Here is a 13,936-nt window from a genome sequence, read left to right on the forward strand (position 1 = left end):
TCTTGAATAGGATAGGCCATGCAAAAAAGGAGAGGTAGCCTTATCTATGTTTGTGGATATATAGATAAGCTGTCAAATTTTTCACTTTCAGTAAAAAAAAAAAAAAAAAAAGGAGATTTCACTCCATACATGACAAAAGCCAAAAAGGCTCTGAGATAATAAGGCAGCAATCCTAAACAACTTTCCAGGACTGACATAAGAGCAATGAAGCTCCGAGGTAAGGGAACAAACACTGCCTTACCTTGAGGAGGCCCCCATGACTGCCCCCCAACTGCAGGATGCAGCACATGCCCCACTGGCACAGTTATGCCAGTGCTGGTTAGGATTGCACCCTAAGTTGCTGCATCTTGGCCAACCCAGATAATTGGAAAGACTGGAAGAAAGTTACTAAATACAAACATGAAATCCTTAGGGAAATTCAATCCCACTGTGAATGTTTCACAAACTTTACTGAAACTGAGGAATCAAGAAAATTATCTAATCCACTCAAAACAAACCTTTCTTGTACCTAATTAGTTACTTCCTGCAGAACAAGTACAAGAAAGCCACTATTGGGAAGCTCTCCCCTCTGGCATTTGTAGCTGCAGTGTTCTCTTTATCTGAACAGTTGAGCCTAAAATATATTCAGATCTATCCTAGATAAAAGGTTACTTCCTTAGATACTACTTATGCTTATAATAGAATCTCCTGTCTAGCTGCATCATGTTGAAAGATACCACAGGGCAAGAAGAAATAAAGTTCTGATGTTTAAATCACCAACCAGGAACTGCAGTAAGCAAAGACATAAACAAGATTCATATGTATCAATAAGGAAATGGCAAGAATCCCCTCCAAATGAAGCTGTATTCCACCAACTGAGCCAACTTGGTTGAATGACCCCACAGAAAACGGCAGATCCCTTGTTGGTTACATTGCCATTTATCATCTATGTGCCCAGAGGGCAAAATTTAATATATATTACTTTTGGACATATACCCCCCCACACACAAAAATATTAAAAACTTGAGACATAGCTCTGAGCCAAAGCATAAGCAAAAGCTAAGCATCATTCAAAAGATAATGTGAAATAAGTTTCCAGTTCCTAGGTTCAATTCTCTTTTCAAGCGCACATGATTTTCATGGCTCCCATTAAGTTATATAATGGTGTGATGGTTAGTGCAGAGCAAATCCCCCCCCCATAAGAAACTGACATCATCCCCTTCCACATGCTGTCACTGAGTACACAGCCTTTGCATTCCTCATATAATACAGAAGAGACACACAGCACTTGGACCAGCACAGTCATGGAAGGAAAATCTGACCCCTCCTAACCAAGGGTGGCCTGACCTCTGCTGGGTGAGAGTAGTCACAGAATGCACCGGACACCCTGCACTTCACATGTTCCCAAGATTTCTACAGCCACAAGCCTCCCCACTCCATAATACTTTAGAACAGGGGTGTTCAAAGTTTTTGGCAGGAGGCCCACATCATCTCTCTGACACTGTGTCGGGGGCCAGGGAAAAAATAATTAAGTTACACTTAAAATTTGAATAAATTTACATAAGTTTACATAAATGAATATATTTAAGATGAACTTATATGAATGAATGAAGGTCTTGCAGTAGCTCAAGGCCTATAAAAGGCCTTGCTCAAATCAAGGCTGGCCTTTCCTTTGCTGCCGCTGCTGCATCACAGATGTGAAAGAGCAAGCAGTGGAGGGAGCCCTCATCTCACAGCTCACACGAGAGGTCAAACAGTCACCCTCACTCTGAGAGAAGTTGTGTTGGGCCAGTGCGGGCTTCCACAAATCTCTGGGAGGCTCATTGGAGACTGGGGGCTCCCTGAGGGCTGCATTGAGAGGCCTCGAGGGCTGCATGTGGTGCCAGGGCCGGGGTTTGGGCACCCCTGCTCTAGAAGTATAAAATTAATCTTTTCTTTAAAAGTTTTCAAAATGATTCTGGGCGCAGAATGTTTAATTTCAAAACATTCCAGAAGGACATAAACACTCTCTTGGGCTAACTATAGACTAAATAGCATGAGATGAGGAGGACCCTAGTCATCTAGAGATACTGGTCATTTTTTAAAAATTCCAAATGTTTATATAGGCTTGGTTCACCACAAAGCTGAACTGGTTTATAGCTAAAATATAGTTTAAAGGCAAAGAAAGACCTAAAGAAACAACCATGATCAAAATAATAGCATCCACTGACTCCAGTTGCACAGAAAGGCCTTAACCAGACTAGCCAAATACCAGTTGGAATAGAAGCATCTTGTAACCCTGCCTAAAAGCAACCAAGGGATGCTGTCTAATGGCCCTTCCGCTAGCCATCAAGTTTTTCACTTGATATGTTCAGTTAGATCCATCAAGTTTTTCACTTTCACAGAGTATACAAACCAGGGTCTGTCTTAAGGACCCTGATAATTAATTGGGCCCTTTTAATAATTTGGTGGAACTAAAGCCATGAAATATGGTTGGAATCAGCATCCTGAGTGTGCCCAGGAGTATGTTGGCAGAGAGTGCAAAGGAAGGAATCTAAGAATATAAGAAAAGCCAAAGACCCTTCGAACCAGCATCCTGTTTCCCACAATTGTTAACCAGATGCTATCTTGAATTATCTACCTGTGTCCTAGAGATTAACTGTGGGCCAACAAAAATGGACTCTGTGCTCTTACAATGGCAAAAAGATTGCTAATGAAAAACTGGGAAGATAAGTGTCCTCCTCCTATTGCTCAGTGGATTGAAAGCCTTTTTATTCCATTCACTTTTGAGCAAATGGCTTATTGACGTCAATTACAGATGGACGTATCTGAAAACATTTTAAAGCCATTCCTTGACGTGTACGTATTGTGAAGTATATAACATATTGTTGACGAATGCTCAAAATATCCTCAGTTTAAATTTTTGTGAGCGCGCATTTATTTTTTGTTGGATTGGTATATTTGTTACTTTGTGTATTTTTATGTTCAGATTTTTTTAAATTGTTTTTTCATGAAATGAAAAATAAAGTTATAAAGAAGCCAGGCACCTCTGGAAAATTCACACACCTCTCCTGCCACTGCTGCCCTGCAACTGCAGACAAGCTGCCACTGAACGCAGAGGTAGAACATGTAGCCACAGATACCTGTCCTCCTTAAATTGATCTAAACTGTTTTTAAAGCAATATAAGCTAGTGCCATTGCCACATCTTGTAGTAGCAAATACCATAATTATGCACAGTGTGAAAGAGCAGTTCAAATTGTCTATCTAACCTAAACCTCCTGCCAACCATTTTCATTGGATGACTCCTGGTTCAATTCCATGAGAGAGAAAAAATTTTTCCCACATCATGCATAGTTTTTATAAGCCTCAATCATGTCTTCCTTTGCCTTTCTGCTAAACTAAAAAGCCTCAAATGTTGTAACCTTTCTTCAAAATGAAGATGCTCTTGCCACCGATTCCTGTATTTTTAATTGCCCCTTTCTGCATCTTTTCTAACACTACAGTATTCTTTTTGAGATGCAGTGACAAGAACTATACACAATATGCCAGATGCAGGCACATCATAAATCTGTATAGTGGTTCCCAAACTTTTTAGCATCAGGACCCATATTTTAAAAGGAGACTCTATCAGGACCCACCATAAGTCTAAAACAAACAAAAAAATTGCCTTGCCAGCTGCTCAAGCCTCTGTTTTTTATACTATGATGGGGAGCGCCTTCTAGAGCATTTGTTAAGCTCCATGTTCATCTGATCAGGGCAATTCTGGTGGCCTTGGAATTCTCTACAAACCACCTCACAGCCTACTCCAACCAACAGATCATTTATTAACAAGTTCCAGTTCAGATGCCTCACAAAATTCACAAAAAGGCAGACAATCACATCCTGCAATAGCTGAAACTTCCAGGTAGATTTCAAGGGTAGCTCAACATACAGCATAATACAATAGTTACACACAAGCATACATGAGAATAGGAAAATCACTTTCACACAAGAAGAAGCTGAGTAAATGCAATAAATGAAGTTTTATCAACAAGGACAAGTCCCAAAGCACTTCCAGGTTCTGCATGTTCTTATGGGGAGAGCTCCACTTCAGTTATCATAGGCAAACATCCTGCAGTTTGCCAGTGTTTGTGATGCTTAAAGTTTTCATTACTGGCTCCAACAGGCTTCATAGTAAATCATAACCAAGATGGTAGGTTTTGGGGTTTGTTTGTTTGTTTTAAACACTTATAGGAGCATAAGTTACCTGTGAAAACTAAGTTTCTGTTTTCACAGGTTTTCACATGCCTTCTATAGGCCCAAGTTGACAAACTGACATCACCTCCAACTTCAGCTTTCAGTGTGTTTCCAGTTATAACACAATCTGGTCAATGCCTTCTATAGGCCCAAGTTGACAAACTGGCATCACCTCCAACTTCAGCTTTCAGTGTGTTTCCAGTTATAACACAATCTGGTCAATGCCTTCTATAGGCCCAAGTTGACAAACTGGCATCACCTCCAACTTCAGCTTTCAGTGTGTTTCCAGTTATAACACAATCTGGTCAATCTGATAAAGGCATGCAAATTCACATAAAGATGTATAGCTAATCAGATTACTGATCTTGATCTGGTTTATTTTATGAACAGGAAAGCCAACCCTATTAGAAGAGTTAGCAACGCCAAACATTAACAATATCTGCAACCTGTGTAAAATTGTGGAAGACAACTGGCATGGCACAAAACATAAGCATGCTTATTATCCAACTGAAATAAATCTTTTGGCCTCAAAAGTTTAAAAAGAAAAAAGTTAATGTCACAAGAGTCTGCTGACAGACATTTTATTTGTACCAAACTATGTTTCTTAGACAGGTCTCCAAGGGTTCAGGCTTCAGCCTTAGCAAAATGTCAGCAACAAACCAAGCAGGAAACGTGTCTCATTTGGAAACTCACTATAAGGGCAGATATCATAACTTATCTGTGCAAGGTAAAACACATTCTTCATTCCAAGGCCCTAGTTAGCCATGACACAGATGCAGTGCCATTGCTTTCACTTGGTTCCAAGGTCCCTGAACTGGATATGAACCAACAGCAATGTTGCTGCTGCAAAAAAAGGAGTCATGGTAAATACAAGTGCAAATTGATGCTGCCCCAGGCAAGACTGTTTGCTGCAGGCAGTGACCACTCTGGGTGGACTGGTCATATTTTTGTCCTACTACTGTGTTGCAAAATCCTGGCTCATTCATCCTACAAAGAGGAACACTGACTAGGGACAACATAAAAATAGGAGACTCTTCTGCAGAGCTGTTTCTTCCCTGAACATGGCCTCAACTAAGCCTTCTCTCAAACAATGGGTAAATTATTAAAATAAGGAAGATACATGATAAACATGCAAACCCTCTGCCCATTAGTTAAAGTTCAAATAATACTCAGCTCTGCAATTAGAACTTAACAACATGTAGATCAGTGGACAAAGCATTATTATTATTTAGTGTTAAATGAATTAAGGTTGCCTAAATCAGTAGCAAAGGACACATGTCCCATGAGAAATTACTTCTATGCTTTATGCTCTTCACCAAGTTGTCCTCAGCCAGCTGGTAGCATGTAAACACAATGACAGAGAGGACTCCTCTAATGGAATCTGTAGTTGTTAAAGAAGTACTGGTGGTATTTTTATCAGATCCAGAAAGCAATTTTAGGCATACCCAATACAATTTTGGGCCTTTTCTCTTCAAAAAGCAGGCACCCCTCCCATCCAAGACATATCAAAAATTCCATATGAAACTTTTCTCCGATCAAAAGAGGTGTGCCACGTTGCATGAAGGGCTACTATCAAAAAAATACAAATCAAATCCACTCTTGGCACAACATATTAGTTCTATGATTCTTTGGATCAAGGTCTGTGTATCTCTAAACACATATTCAAAAATAAGAGAAGGGCCTCCTTTTTGTCCAATATTCATCCCCCCCCCCAAAAAAAAGCACTGAAAAGAGAACATCAAGGCAATAACTCTGACAAAATTTACTATAAATATAGTACATATGGACAACCTTTAATCTGGACTACTGCAAATCAGAAGTATGATACAGAAAGACACCTTCTACATCCAGATACTCAAGACTAAAAAACTCAATGCATATGAAAGTTCAAACCAAACAATGCTGAAGTTCTGACTCTTGGCAAGGACTGACCCTATGACCCAAAGCTTAGTCAGGGCACAGCCCAATGCTTGCTTGCACTCATTATTAAATCTGGCAGGCCTGATTGGGTTCAGAAGGCTTTTCATGGATTCTATTCAGGGATCTTTCAGCCAGCTTTCTGCATATGTAAGGACAGAAAAATACTGATTGCTATTCACACTGGACTTTTAAAGTACAAGTTTAAAGTTAAAAATGATTAATTTGCACCTGATGTACATTAATTCTGGAGAACAAATGGGAATCAGTGCAGGCCTAATTACTACACTAAAAGCACAGCAGGATGAAAGCAGACAAGTCTTCCTATGTCACCTCTATGTTTCAGAAAAACATGTATGGACAGACATCCTGCAATTTGCCAGTGTTTAAGTGATGCTTAAAGTTTTCATTACTGGCTCCAACAGGCTTCATAGTAAATTGTAACCAAGATGGTAGTTTTTGTTTGTATTAAACATTTAGAGCAGCATATGTTACCTGTGAAAACCATGCTTCTATGCCCCTAAAGGCAAGTCAGTTGATTCAAGGTAACCTGACTCATGCAGATACTCATTTGTAATGGACCATGGGAAGGGGCAGAGGACATTGCCTCAAGCAGTGGCAGTGATGGGCAGAAATATCTGAATGGTGAATGGAACTGGTGAGACAAGCTGCAGCTGTTGTCAGACTCCAGAGCAGGGGTGCTCACACTTTTTTGGCTCGAGAGCTACTTTGAAACCCAGCAAGGCCCGGAGATCTACCAGAGTTTTTTTTTACAATGTCCACGCCATCATAACATATAACATTTATGTGTACAATGTATGTTGGTGTACCTTGAGCCCCACTGAGTATAACAGGACTTACTCCTGAGTAGACATGCCTAGGATTAGGCTGTGAGGCTGCAATCCTAGCCACACTTACCTGGGAGTAAGCCCCATTGAGTACAATGGGCCCTACTCCCGGCGTTTCCTCCCAGAGGCACCTGAAGGGGGGGTCGGCACTCCGCGATCTACTCATTTTGCTTCGCGATCTACCGGTAGATCGCGATCCACCTATTGAGCACCCCTGCTCCAGAGTCCCAAACAAGAACAACAAAAGAGAGTCCTGGAGGAAGTTCCATAACCAGAGCTGCAGCAGTGGGTTTAAACTTTACAGTACCTTCTACACCCTGCCTTTCAAAAAAATGTTTACGCTGAGAAACCTAGGACCCTGTTTGCAAAAACAGCTGCCAGAGAACTTCCTAACTTGCGTCAATGAGATTAACCAACTATGTAGCTCTACTAAAAATGGCAGTGTTCCAGTGCTTTGTTCTTGTACGAACAGGTCAATAATATTACTTTTATGTTACTATTTTATGACTTTTTCCCATCAGGACTGAAGATTTGTCAGATCCTCGGTTTTTATTTTCAGTTGGAGGACATCACAAGAGGAATTGTTGTGGAGTTCTCTATTACTTTATCAAAGGAAACTCATTTCTGCCGCATAGAATTGACTAACACTGTTTATTGTCCCCATTTTGTGTCTATTATTTTCATGCTCTAGATTCTGCTGCATCCCAGGCAATGCTTTACTACACTTTCATTAAATAAATATTGGCAGGGACCAGGAGGTTCTGACTGCAGTGCTCCTTCCACTGCCAGCTGCTGCAGGAGTCTACAGTCTTGAAATGCCGCAAGACCTAGAGGCTGAGTGTGTCTCCGCTTCAGTGTGTTCCAAGCCCTGATATTGAAGCCCAATGCTGTCCTTGAACTGAGTTCTCTCTGATACACAACTGGTCAACAGTGTGAAGGTAAACAAACACAAAGATATCATGAAATAATATTAGTCCTATTTCAAACTATAAAGGCACCTACTACTAATTTTTGGAACTCACAACTGTCACAGTCAGGTGTGTCTGGCACTAAAAAACTGGAGGTTTGGCCTCATGCATCTAGTGAAGGGTAAACCAGGTACTTGAGTTCTGTAGAACACCACTCGCCACTGCAATTCATAGAGCAGATTTCTTCAGAAAGACTGAGGGAGCCAACAGACTCCAAAATAATCAATTGCCCTAAGAAAATGTACAATCCTTCAGCCCCTTCATTTTCATCAGAAACTTGTCCCTTCTGTTTGGTGCACCAGCTGTTTCAAACACAGGAACCCCAAATTTCTCTATTTTATTTGAAATTTCGTGGCAACCTAAAATGCAGCTGTTTGCTCTGATGTGAAACAATCTTGCTCTGCGTATTGCCAGAGTCCCCAGAATCATCATACAACCTAGCCAGTGAAAAGCTGATTTAATCTTCAACTCAACAGGAGCAAGGGAAATAGTAATATACCTTGCAATCAGTGCTGCAAATGTCAAGCTCCACTCAGATTCTGTCATTCTGCAATTTGTAACATTTAACAATTTTAGAACAATGGCTCTTTTCCTACAAGCTGGACATTCTCAGTATCTCAGCAAATGGCTTTGGGTAGCTGTTTCTTGAAGAAGCAGAAGCTACCCTACTCTCACACCATCACCCAGGAACTTTATATTCAAGACTGGCTTTAAAAAATGGGGATCTTAGCCATAACAAAAAAAAAAAATGGGTTTGTTTGATGGTGTTGTGTGTGTTTTTAAAAAAGTCAAAAACTGAAATCTTGAGGTTACCACTACAGAACAAATGAAATATCCGTGAAACAGTTTTGACAAGGAAAAATATTCTGTCTAGCCATCTTCTTTTCCTTTCCAAATATGTTCCTCATCCATTTTCTTACTACTTTTTCTTGCTTATTAATATATAAGATGTGTTGTCATCCTTTAATACTCCGACTATTCTAGATTGACCGATACAGGCCTGTATTGGCAAGTACAAGTGATGGGTATGGGAAAGGGGTATTTCCAGTCTTCATATTATTAAACCATTTTATTATGATGAATATATATATTCCTTTAGTGGGTTTTAAAATGGCAACAAAGTAAAAATGTGGAACTATAGTAGTCAATGTGTCCTTCTAACTCACAAAATAAAATGAGGGTTTGGGTATGCAGGTAACATTAAAACAACTAACAAATTAGGAATTCTTGCAATGCAATTCTTAATAAATGAAGTATTCTCTTTCCACAGACAGGTCGGCTACTTAAAATACCAAAACATAAAACAAAACCCTGCCAAAAACCAACAACAAAACCTCATCCACTTCCATATTAATACAACTATCACCAGTTCAGACAGATTTTATTTTTTGAATGTAACAAACTAGTCATTGCTACATCTGAATGTAACAAACTAGACTAGACATATTTTTTGAATGTAACAAATCTTACCATTGCACTCATACCGTCTACATATTATCAGCATTAGAGGCTGAAACATCACCTCATATATAACAATAGTCATGACATCTCTTTAGAGACAAGCAGAATTTGCATTCAGCTGTAATTTTATACAAACACTTGTCTCTGTTAAACATGATAATCTTTTCTTCAAAAATCACAGGACAACCTCCAAAGTAGAAGCTGCAACAACTAGAATTCTTTTCCTTAAGTATTGGTTACCAATTTCCTTTATTTAAAACAACAACATCACTATCCTGGAACTAAAAGGAAAGCTGTATATCATCATTCAGAGTTAAATCATCAGATCAGAAAGTGCAGATGCTGGGGCAGGCACTACTCTGTGTAGCTTCAGCAAAACCACCACATCACACAATAGCTATCCATGTTTTAAAACATCAAGAAAAAAAATTAAAATTAAAAAGCACTAGCAGCATAAAATGTGAATTTTAATCACTGTTTAAATATTATTTTGCTCAATAAAACCAAAATAAATTAACAGTGCATGATGCTGCAGTGAGCTGCTAGTGTGCATATGTACACCTGTCCAGTCTAGCCATTATCAAAACACTCCCTTAATATACTAAAAGCATAAAATCTGCTCATTTGATCCATTATACCACAATATTATAATCGAGCACATTTTTTCTACAGTGGCCAAGTTAACTTTGTGTTGCTAATAATAGCCTTCAGAGTGTCAGATAGATATGCCACTTGATCAGCTTAGGCAAAATATCTCTCCCTGCCAACCTAGCTTCCTCAATCACTATTTACTAAAGAAGCTGAAGTATGTCAAGGGACTAGATGCGGTACTTCCAAATCCCTGCGGATTCTGCAGATCTCTGAACTAGAACAGATCTGGTTCACAGTTACTGGAAGAAAAGGCCAAGGTTGATACTATGGCAGAACACAGGCCCTGCTGATGACAAAGGCCATAAAACCCTCCATAAGGAAGAAGCATACACCATGCTTGGCTTTGAAAACTACAACCACCCATTTCCCGATGGTTACTTTTGATAACTTTATGGCACACAAGAACACCTTCCAATGTAGAGCGCACTGCAAGTCAGGATTTCCAAAAGGAAGAAGAGGTGAGATTAGTATGTTGCAGCATCTCCATCTTGGAAGAGAGGTGAATGTCTCTCTCAACAGTTAGTACATGTAGATGAAATCCAGTGCTTCGGTTTCAGCCACAAGATCGGTGCTGGGTTTTTGTTTTCCAAGGGCAGGCTGGTCCTGAGTGGGGTGAAAAGCTTCCTCGTCGCTGCCAAAAGTCCTACGCTATGGCGGACCCCCATGCACAGAGTGCTGCTTGATCTATAAGGAAAAGGATAGCGCCTTCCACTCCACCTCTAAGCCAATGGGGGGGGGGTGTCGATATTGCATTGCAACTGCAGCTTTGACCAGCAACACACCTCCCAGGCGGCCACATGAACGCCTATATCACCCAGCATATTTTCGGCATCACCCGCCCCCATCGCCCCCCCCTCCTACTCTGCCCCCACCCAGCAGCTCGATTTTGAGAGCAGAATAAAAGGTGCCAATCCGATCCCACGAGAAGAGGCGTCCGGGAGGGGAAAGCCACCCCCAATCCCCTTTTCCCTTGCCGCTAAGGCAACCAGCCCGCACAGGGGTGCAGCCGGATCATCTGCAGGCCTGGAAAGCACTGCCCACGAACAGAAAGGTCCCCATGCAACTTCCTGCTTCTTGAACCAGTTAGGGGGGTTTTATCCTCCCTGCTTGCTTCAATGCGGGACTGGGAAGTTCTCTGCAACCCCCCTCCCCCCAAAAAGCATGCAATGAAATGAACATGCAAAGGATAGACGCCTCCCCTCCCCCCTGGAGCCAAGTTCGAGTCCTTCCTCCTCCAAAGCAGAGAAAGAGAGCTCTGCTGGGGAAAGGAGGCTGCTCTGGGCCTGCCCCTCCAGTGGTCTCCCCCCGCCAGACCATGCACTGAAATGAGCATGCAAAGGATGGACGCCTCCCCCCCCCGCCAAGTTCGAGTCCTTCCTCCTCCTCCTCCAAGGCAGAGAAAAGGAGCTCTGCTGGGGAGAGGAGCCAGCTCTGGGCCTGCCCCGCCGGTGGTCTCCCCCACCCCCAAGAGCATGCACTGAAATGAGCATGCAAAGGATGGACGCCTCCCCTCCCTCCTTCACCCTGGAGCCAAGTTCGTCCCCCCTTCTCCTTCCTCCTCCTCCATGGTCTGCTGGGGAGAGGAGCCAGCGCTGGGCCTGCCCCTCCAGTGGGCCCCCCCCCAAAGGGGGCAGCCTAGGGAGGGACACACAATGCCCTCCAGAGCAGCGGGGGAGGGGGAGGGGAGCGCTGCGCTGCTGGCCTTCTGCGCGCAGCCGAGCCCGGACGGAGGAGGCGACAATGTATCCCGCACAGGAAGCGAGGCGGGCAGGCATTCCTTACCGAGCGGCAAGCCCTTGTTGAGCAAGTGGGAGCTGCCCATTGAAAGGCGCTGCAGGGGCTGCACTCCAGCGGGGTTTTCCTGGGGACGCTCCGAAGCATACGGCGGCCCCCCCACCCCCTTCCCCCGAGCGCAGCGGAGGCACTTCACGCGCAGCACGGCAGGGAGGGAGAGCCACACACACACTGCCAGGGAGAGACAGGCGAGGCGAGGCGAGGCGACGCGGGCGGAGCTCAAGGCGGCGGCGGCGGCAGGCGACGTTAATCTCCTGTTTCCTGCCAGGCGCTGTGCCGAGAAAGCGGAGTGGGCGGGAGGGCGGAAAATGTAGACCCGGAGTGTGCGCGCGCCCTGCCTACCTCCTCTCGCTCCCCCCCCCGCCAGTGCTTCTGAGAGGGCACGCCAAAGTTTCTTTGCCAAGGGGGAGGGGTGAAAGGGTGGGGGAGCAGGGTGGGGGCAGCTGGAACAAGCCTTTGGGAAAGGGAGGGGGCAGCAGGAAAAGCCTCCGGAGCCCTGGTCTACCCACCCACGTGGCATCACCAAACACACTCCTCAATCTCTCTAAAATCTTTGAAATCATGCAGAAAATGAGCATCCTGATGTCCAGAAGTGCCCTGTGCGTACCAAGACTTGCTTCTGCAGCAGCTGTAGCCCCACAGCTGGGTCCCTACAGGGCTCCCAAGCGCTCCATGACAAGCACAGCCACAAGCCAAAGAGTGACTGGGGCAGGCCAGTTTCCTCCCAGATTTGATCCCCTGTTGAGGAGTGTGGGGTATGCATTCCTCCACCCAGCATATATGGCTTGCCAGTAGCTCGTGGTAGCGTCCCCAGCATCCCATGCAGGCAGCAAGTCTGAGGAGACAGGAAAACGTAAGACCCCAGGAAATTTCTGTGGCTCCTGGGCCCCCTTTTTGATTCGGGGCCCAGGTACAAATAACCCCCTTTACCCCTCTCTCCTAGGCCCTGTGGGACTGGTTCTGGCAGACAAGCCAACACATCAAAAATTTTGCAAGCAGAAAAGGCTGTCTGTCCACCTTAGGGCTTGTCTACACCAACATCTGGATCGCATTGCAGCAAACGTCCTCACCATCCTTCTGCTCTCCGTTTGGGGGGCATAACCCACCCACCTACCCCTGGGAGGTCTCTGCAAGCAGAGAAGAATGGGTGAAATAAGTAACTAGAAATAGTCACTATCAATATAAGTGACTTTTATTGGTTTAGTATATGATGTTTTATTGTTGTTAGCCACCTTGGGTGACTTTGGTGAGATAGGTGGATTATAAATTCAATCAATCAATCAAGTGAGAGCTATCATGCCTTAGGGCAGGGTGACCAAACACATGGCTTGTTTCAGCTTAGCTTGAGGGAGAGATGGGTTCAGGCCTTTGATGCCCTCTTTAATGTACACCAACCTGTCACATTTTACATGAAGTGTATCTTTCAGCACAATTCTATGCACATCTACTCAGAAGTAAATCCTATTGTGTTCTGTGGGGCTTACTCCTAGGAAAGTGTGTCTTTTAGGATTGCAGCCTAAGCTTTCTAACACACCTACAGTTAACAGGAGCTCTAGCCAATCCTGGTTTCCTGCCAAGCCTATGTGATTCATTTGCTGTTCAGACATACCATTTTAAGTATTAACCCATTTTTGCCCGCCCCACAGCTGAACACATTTGGTCCCTGTTGCTTATATACAACACTGGGCAGAAATGACTTTTAAAAAAACACACCACCTGAGGTGCACACTTAGACAACAAGGTGTGAAATGGTCCCATGATTGTTCTGTTTAGTGCCTGGCGCAGCAATTTGCAACCACATTGATTTGCCAGAAATGGTCTGCATGTGCTCTGTGGGAGTTTGGGGGAGGTTCATTTATTAGTGGGCCATTGGGGGATGTGAGCCTCCCACCTCTTAATTGCTGTGTCAGTTGTTGAAAGGACTGATGGTGTGTCTTGACAATTTTAATGTGCCATGAGATGAGAAAGGTTGAAAATGGCTTTTCTAGCTCATCCCAGAAATGATGGTGGGTATTAACCATGCAAGAGGAGGACAAGCAGTGTCAGCTTGCACAGGGCCTTGGGGCAAAAAAACTATACTGGGATCCCTGTGTCTTCTGACC

At 43.5% G+C, this 13,936-nt stretch overlaps 1 protein-coding gene across 8 annotated transcripts in view; it reads right to left on the reverse strand.

Annotated features, from left to right (window-relative positions):
* The window catches only part of CTBP1 (C-terminal binding protein 1), a 78,607-nt gene extending 66,559 nt beyond the window's left edge, over positions 1-12,048 (reverse strand). For 4 of the 8 annotated variants that reach the window (XM_066619967.1, XM_066619966.1, XM_066619968.1 and 1 more), the window contains exon 1: positions 11,823-12,038. In XM_066619967.1, the coding sequence (XP_066476064.1) occupies positions 11,823-11,862 (40 nt within the window). In that variant the 5' untranslated portion in view covers positions 11,863-12,038. Of the gene's footprint in view, positions 1-10,448; positions 10,628-11,563; positions 11,664-11,822 lie in introns of those variants that run through there. The other 4 variants (XM_066619974.1, XM_066619976.1, XM_066619970.1 and 1 more) reach the window with 3 other exon arrangements.
* Positions 12,049-13,936: the final 1,888 nt, after the last annotated feature.

The sequence above is a fragment of the Tiliqua scincoides genome, chromosome 3 (assembly GCF_035046505.1).
Source record: "Tiliqua scincoides isolate rTilSci1 chromosome 3, rTilSci1.hap2, whole genome shotgun sequence".
Lineage (NCBI taxonomy): Eukaryota > Metazoa > Chordata > Lepidosauria > Squamata > Scincidae > Tiliqua > Tiliqua scincoides.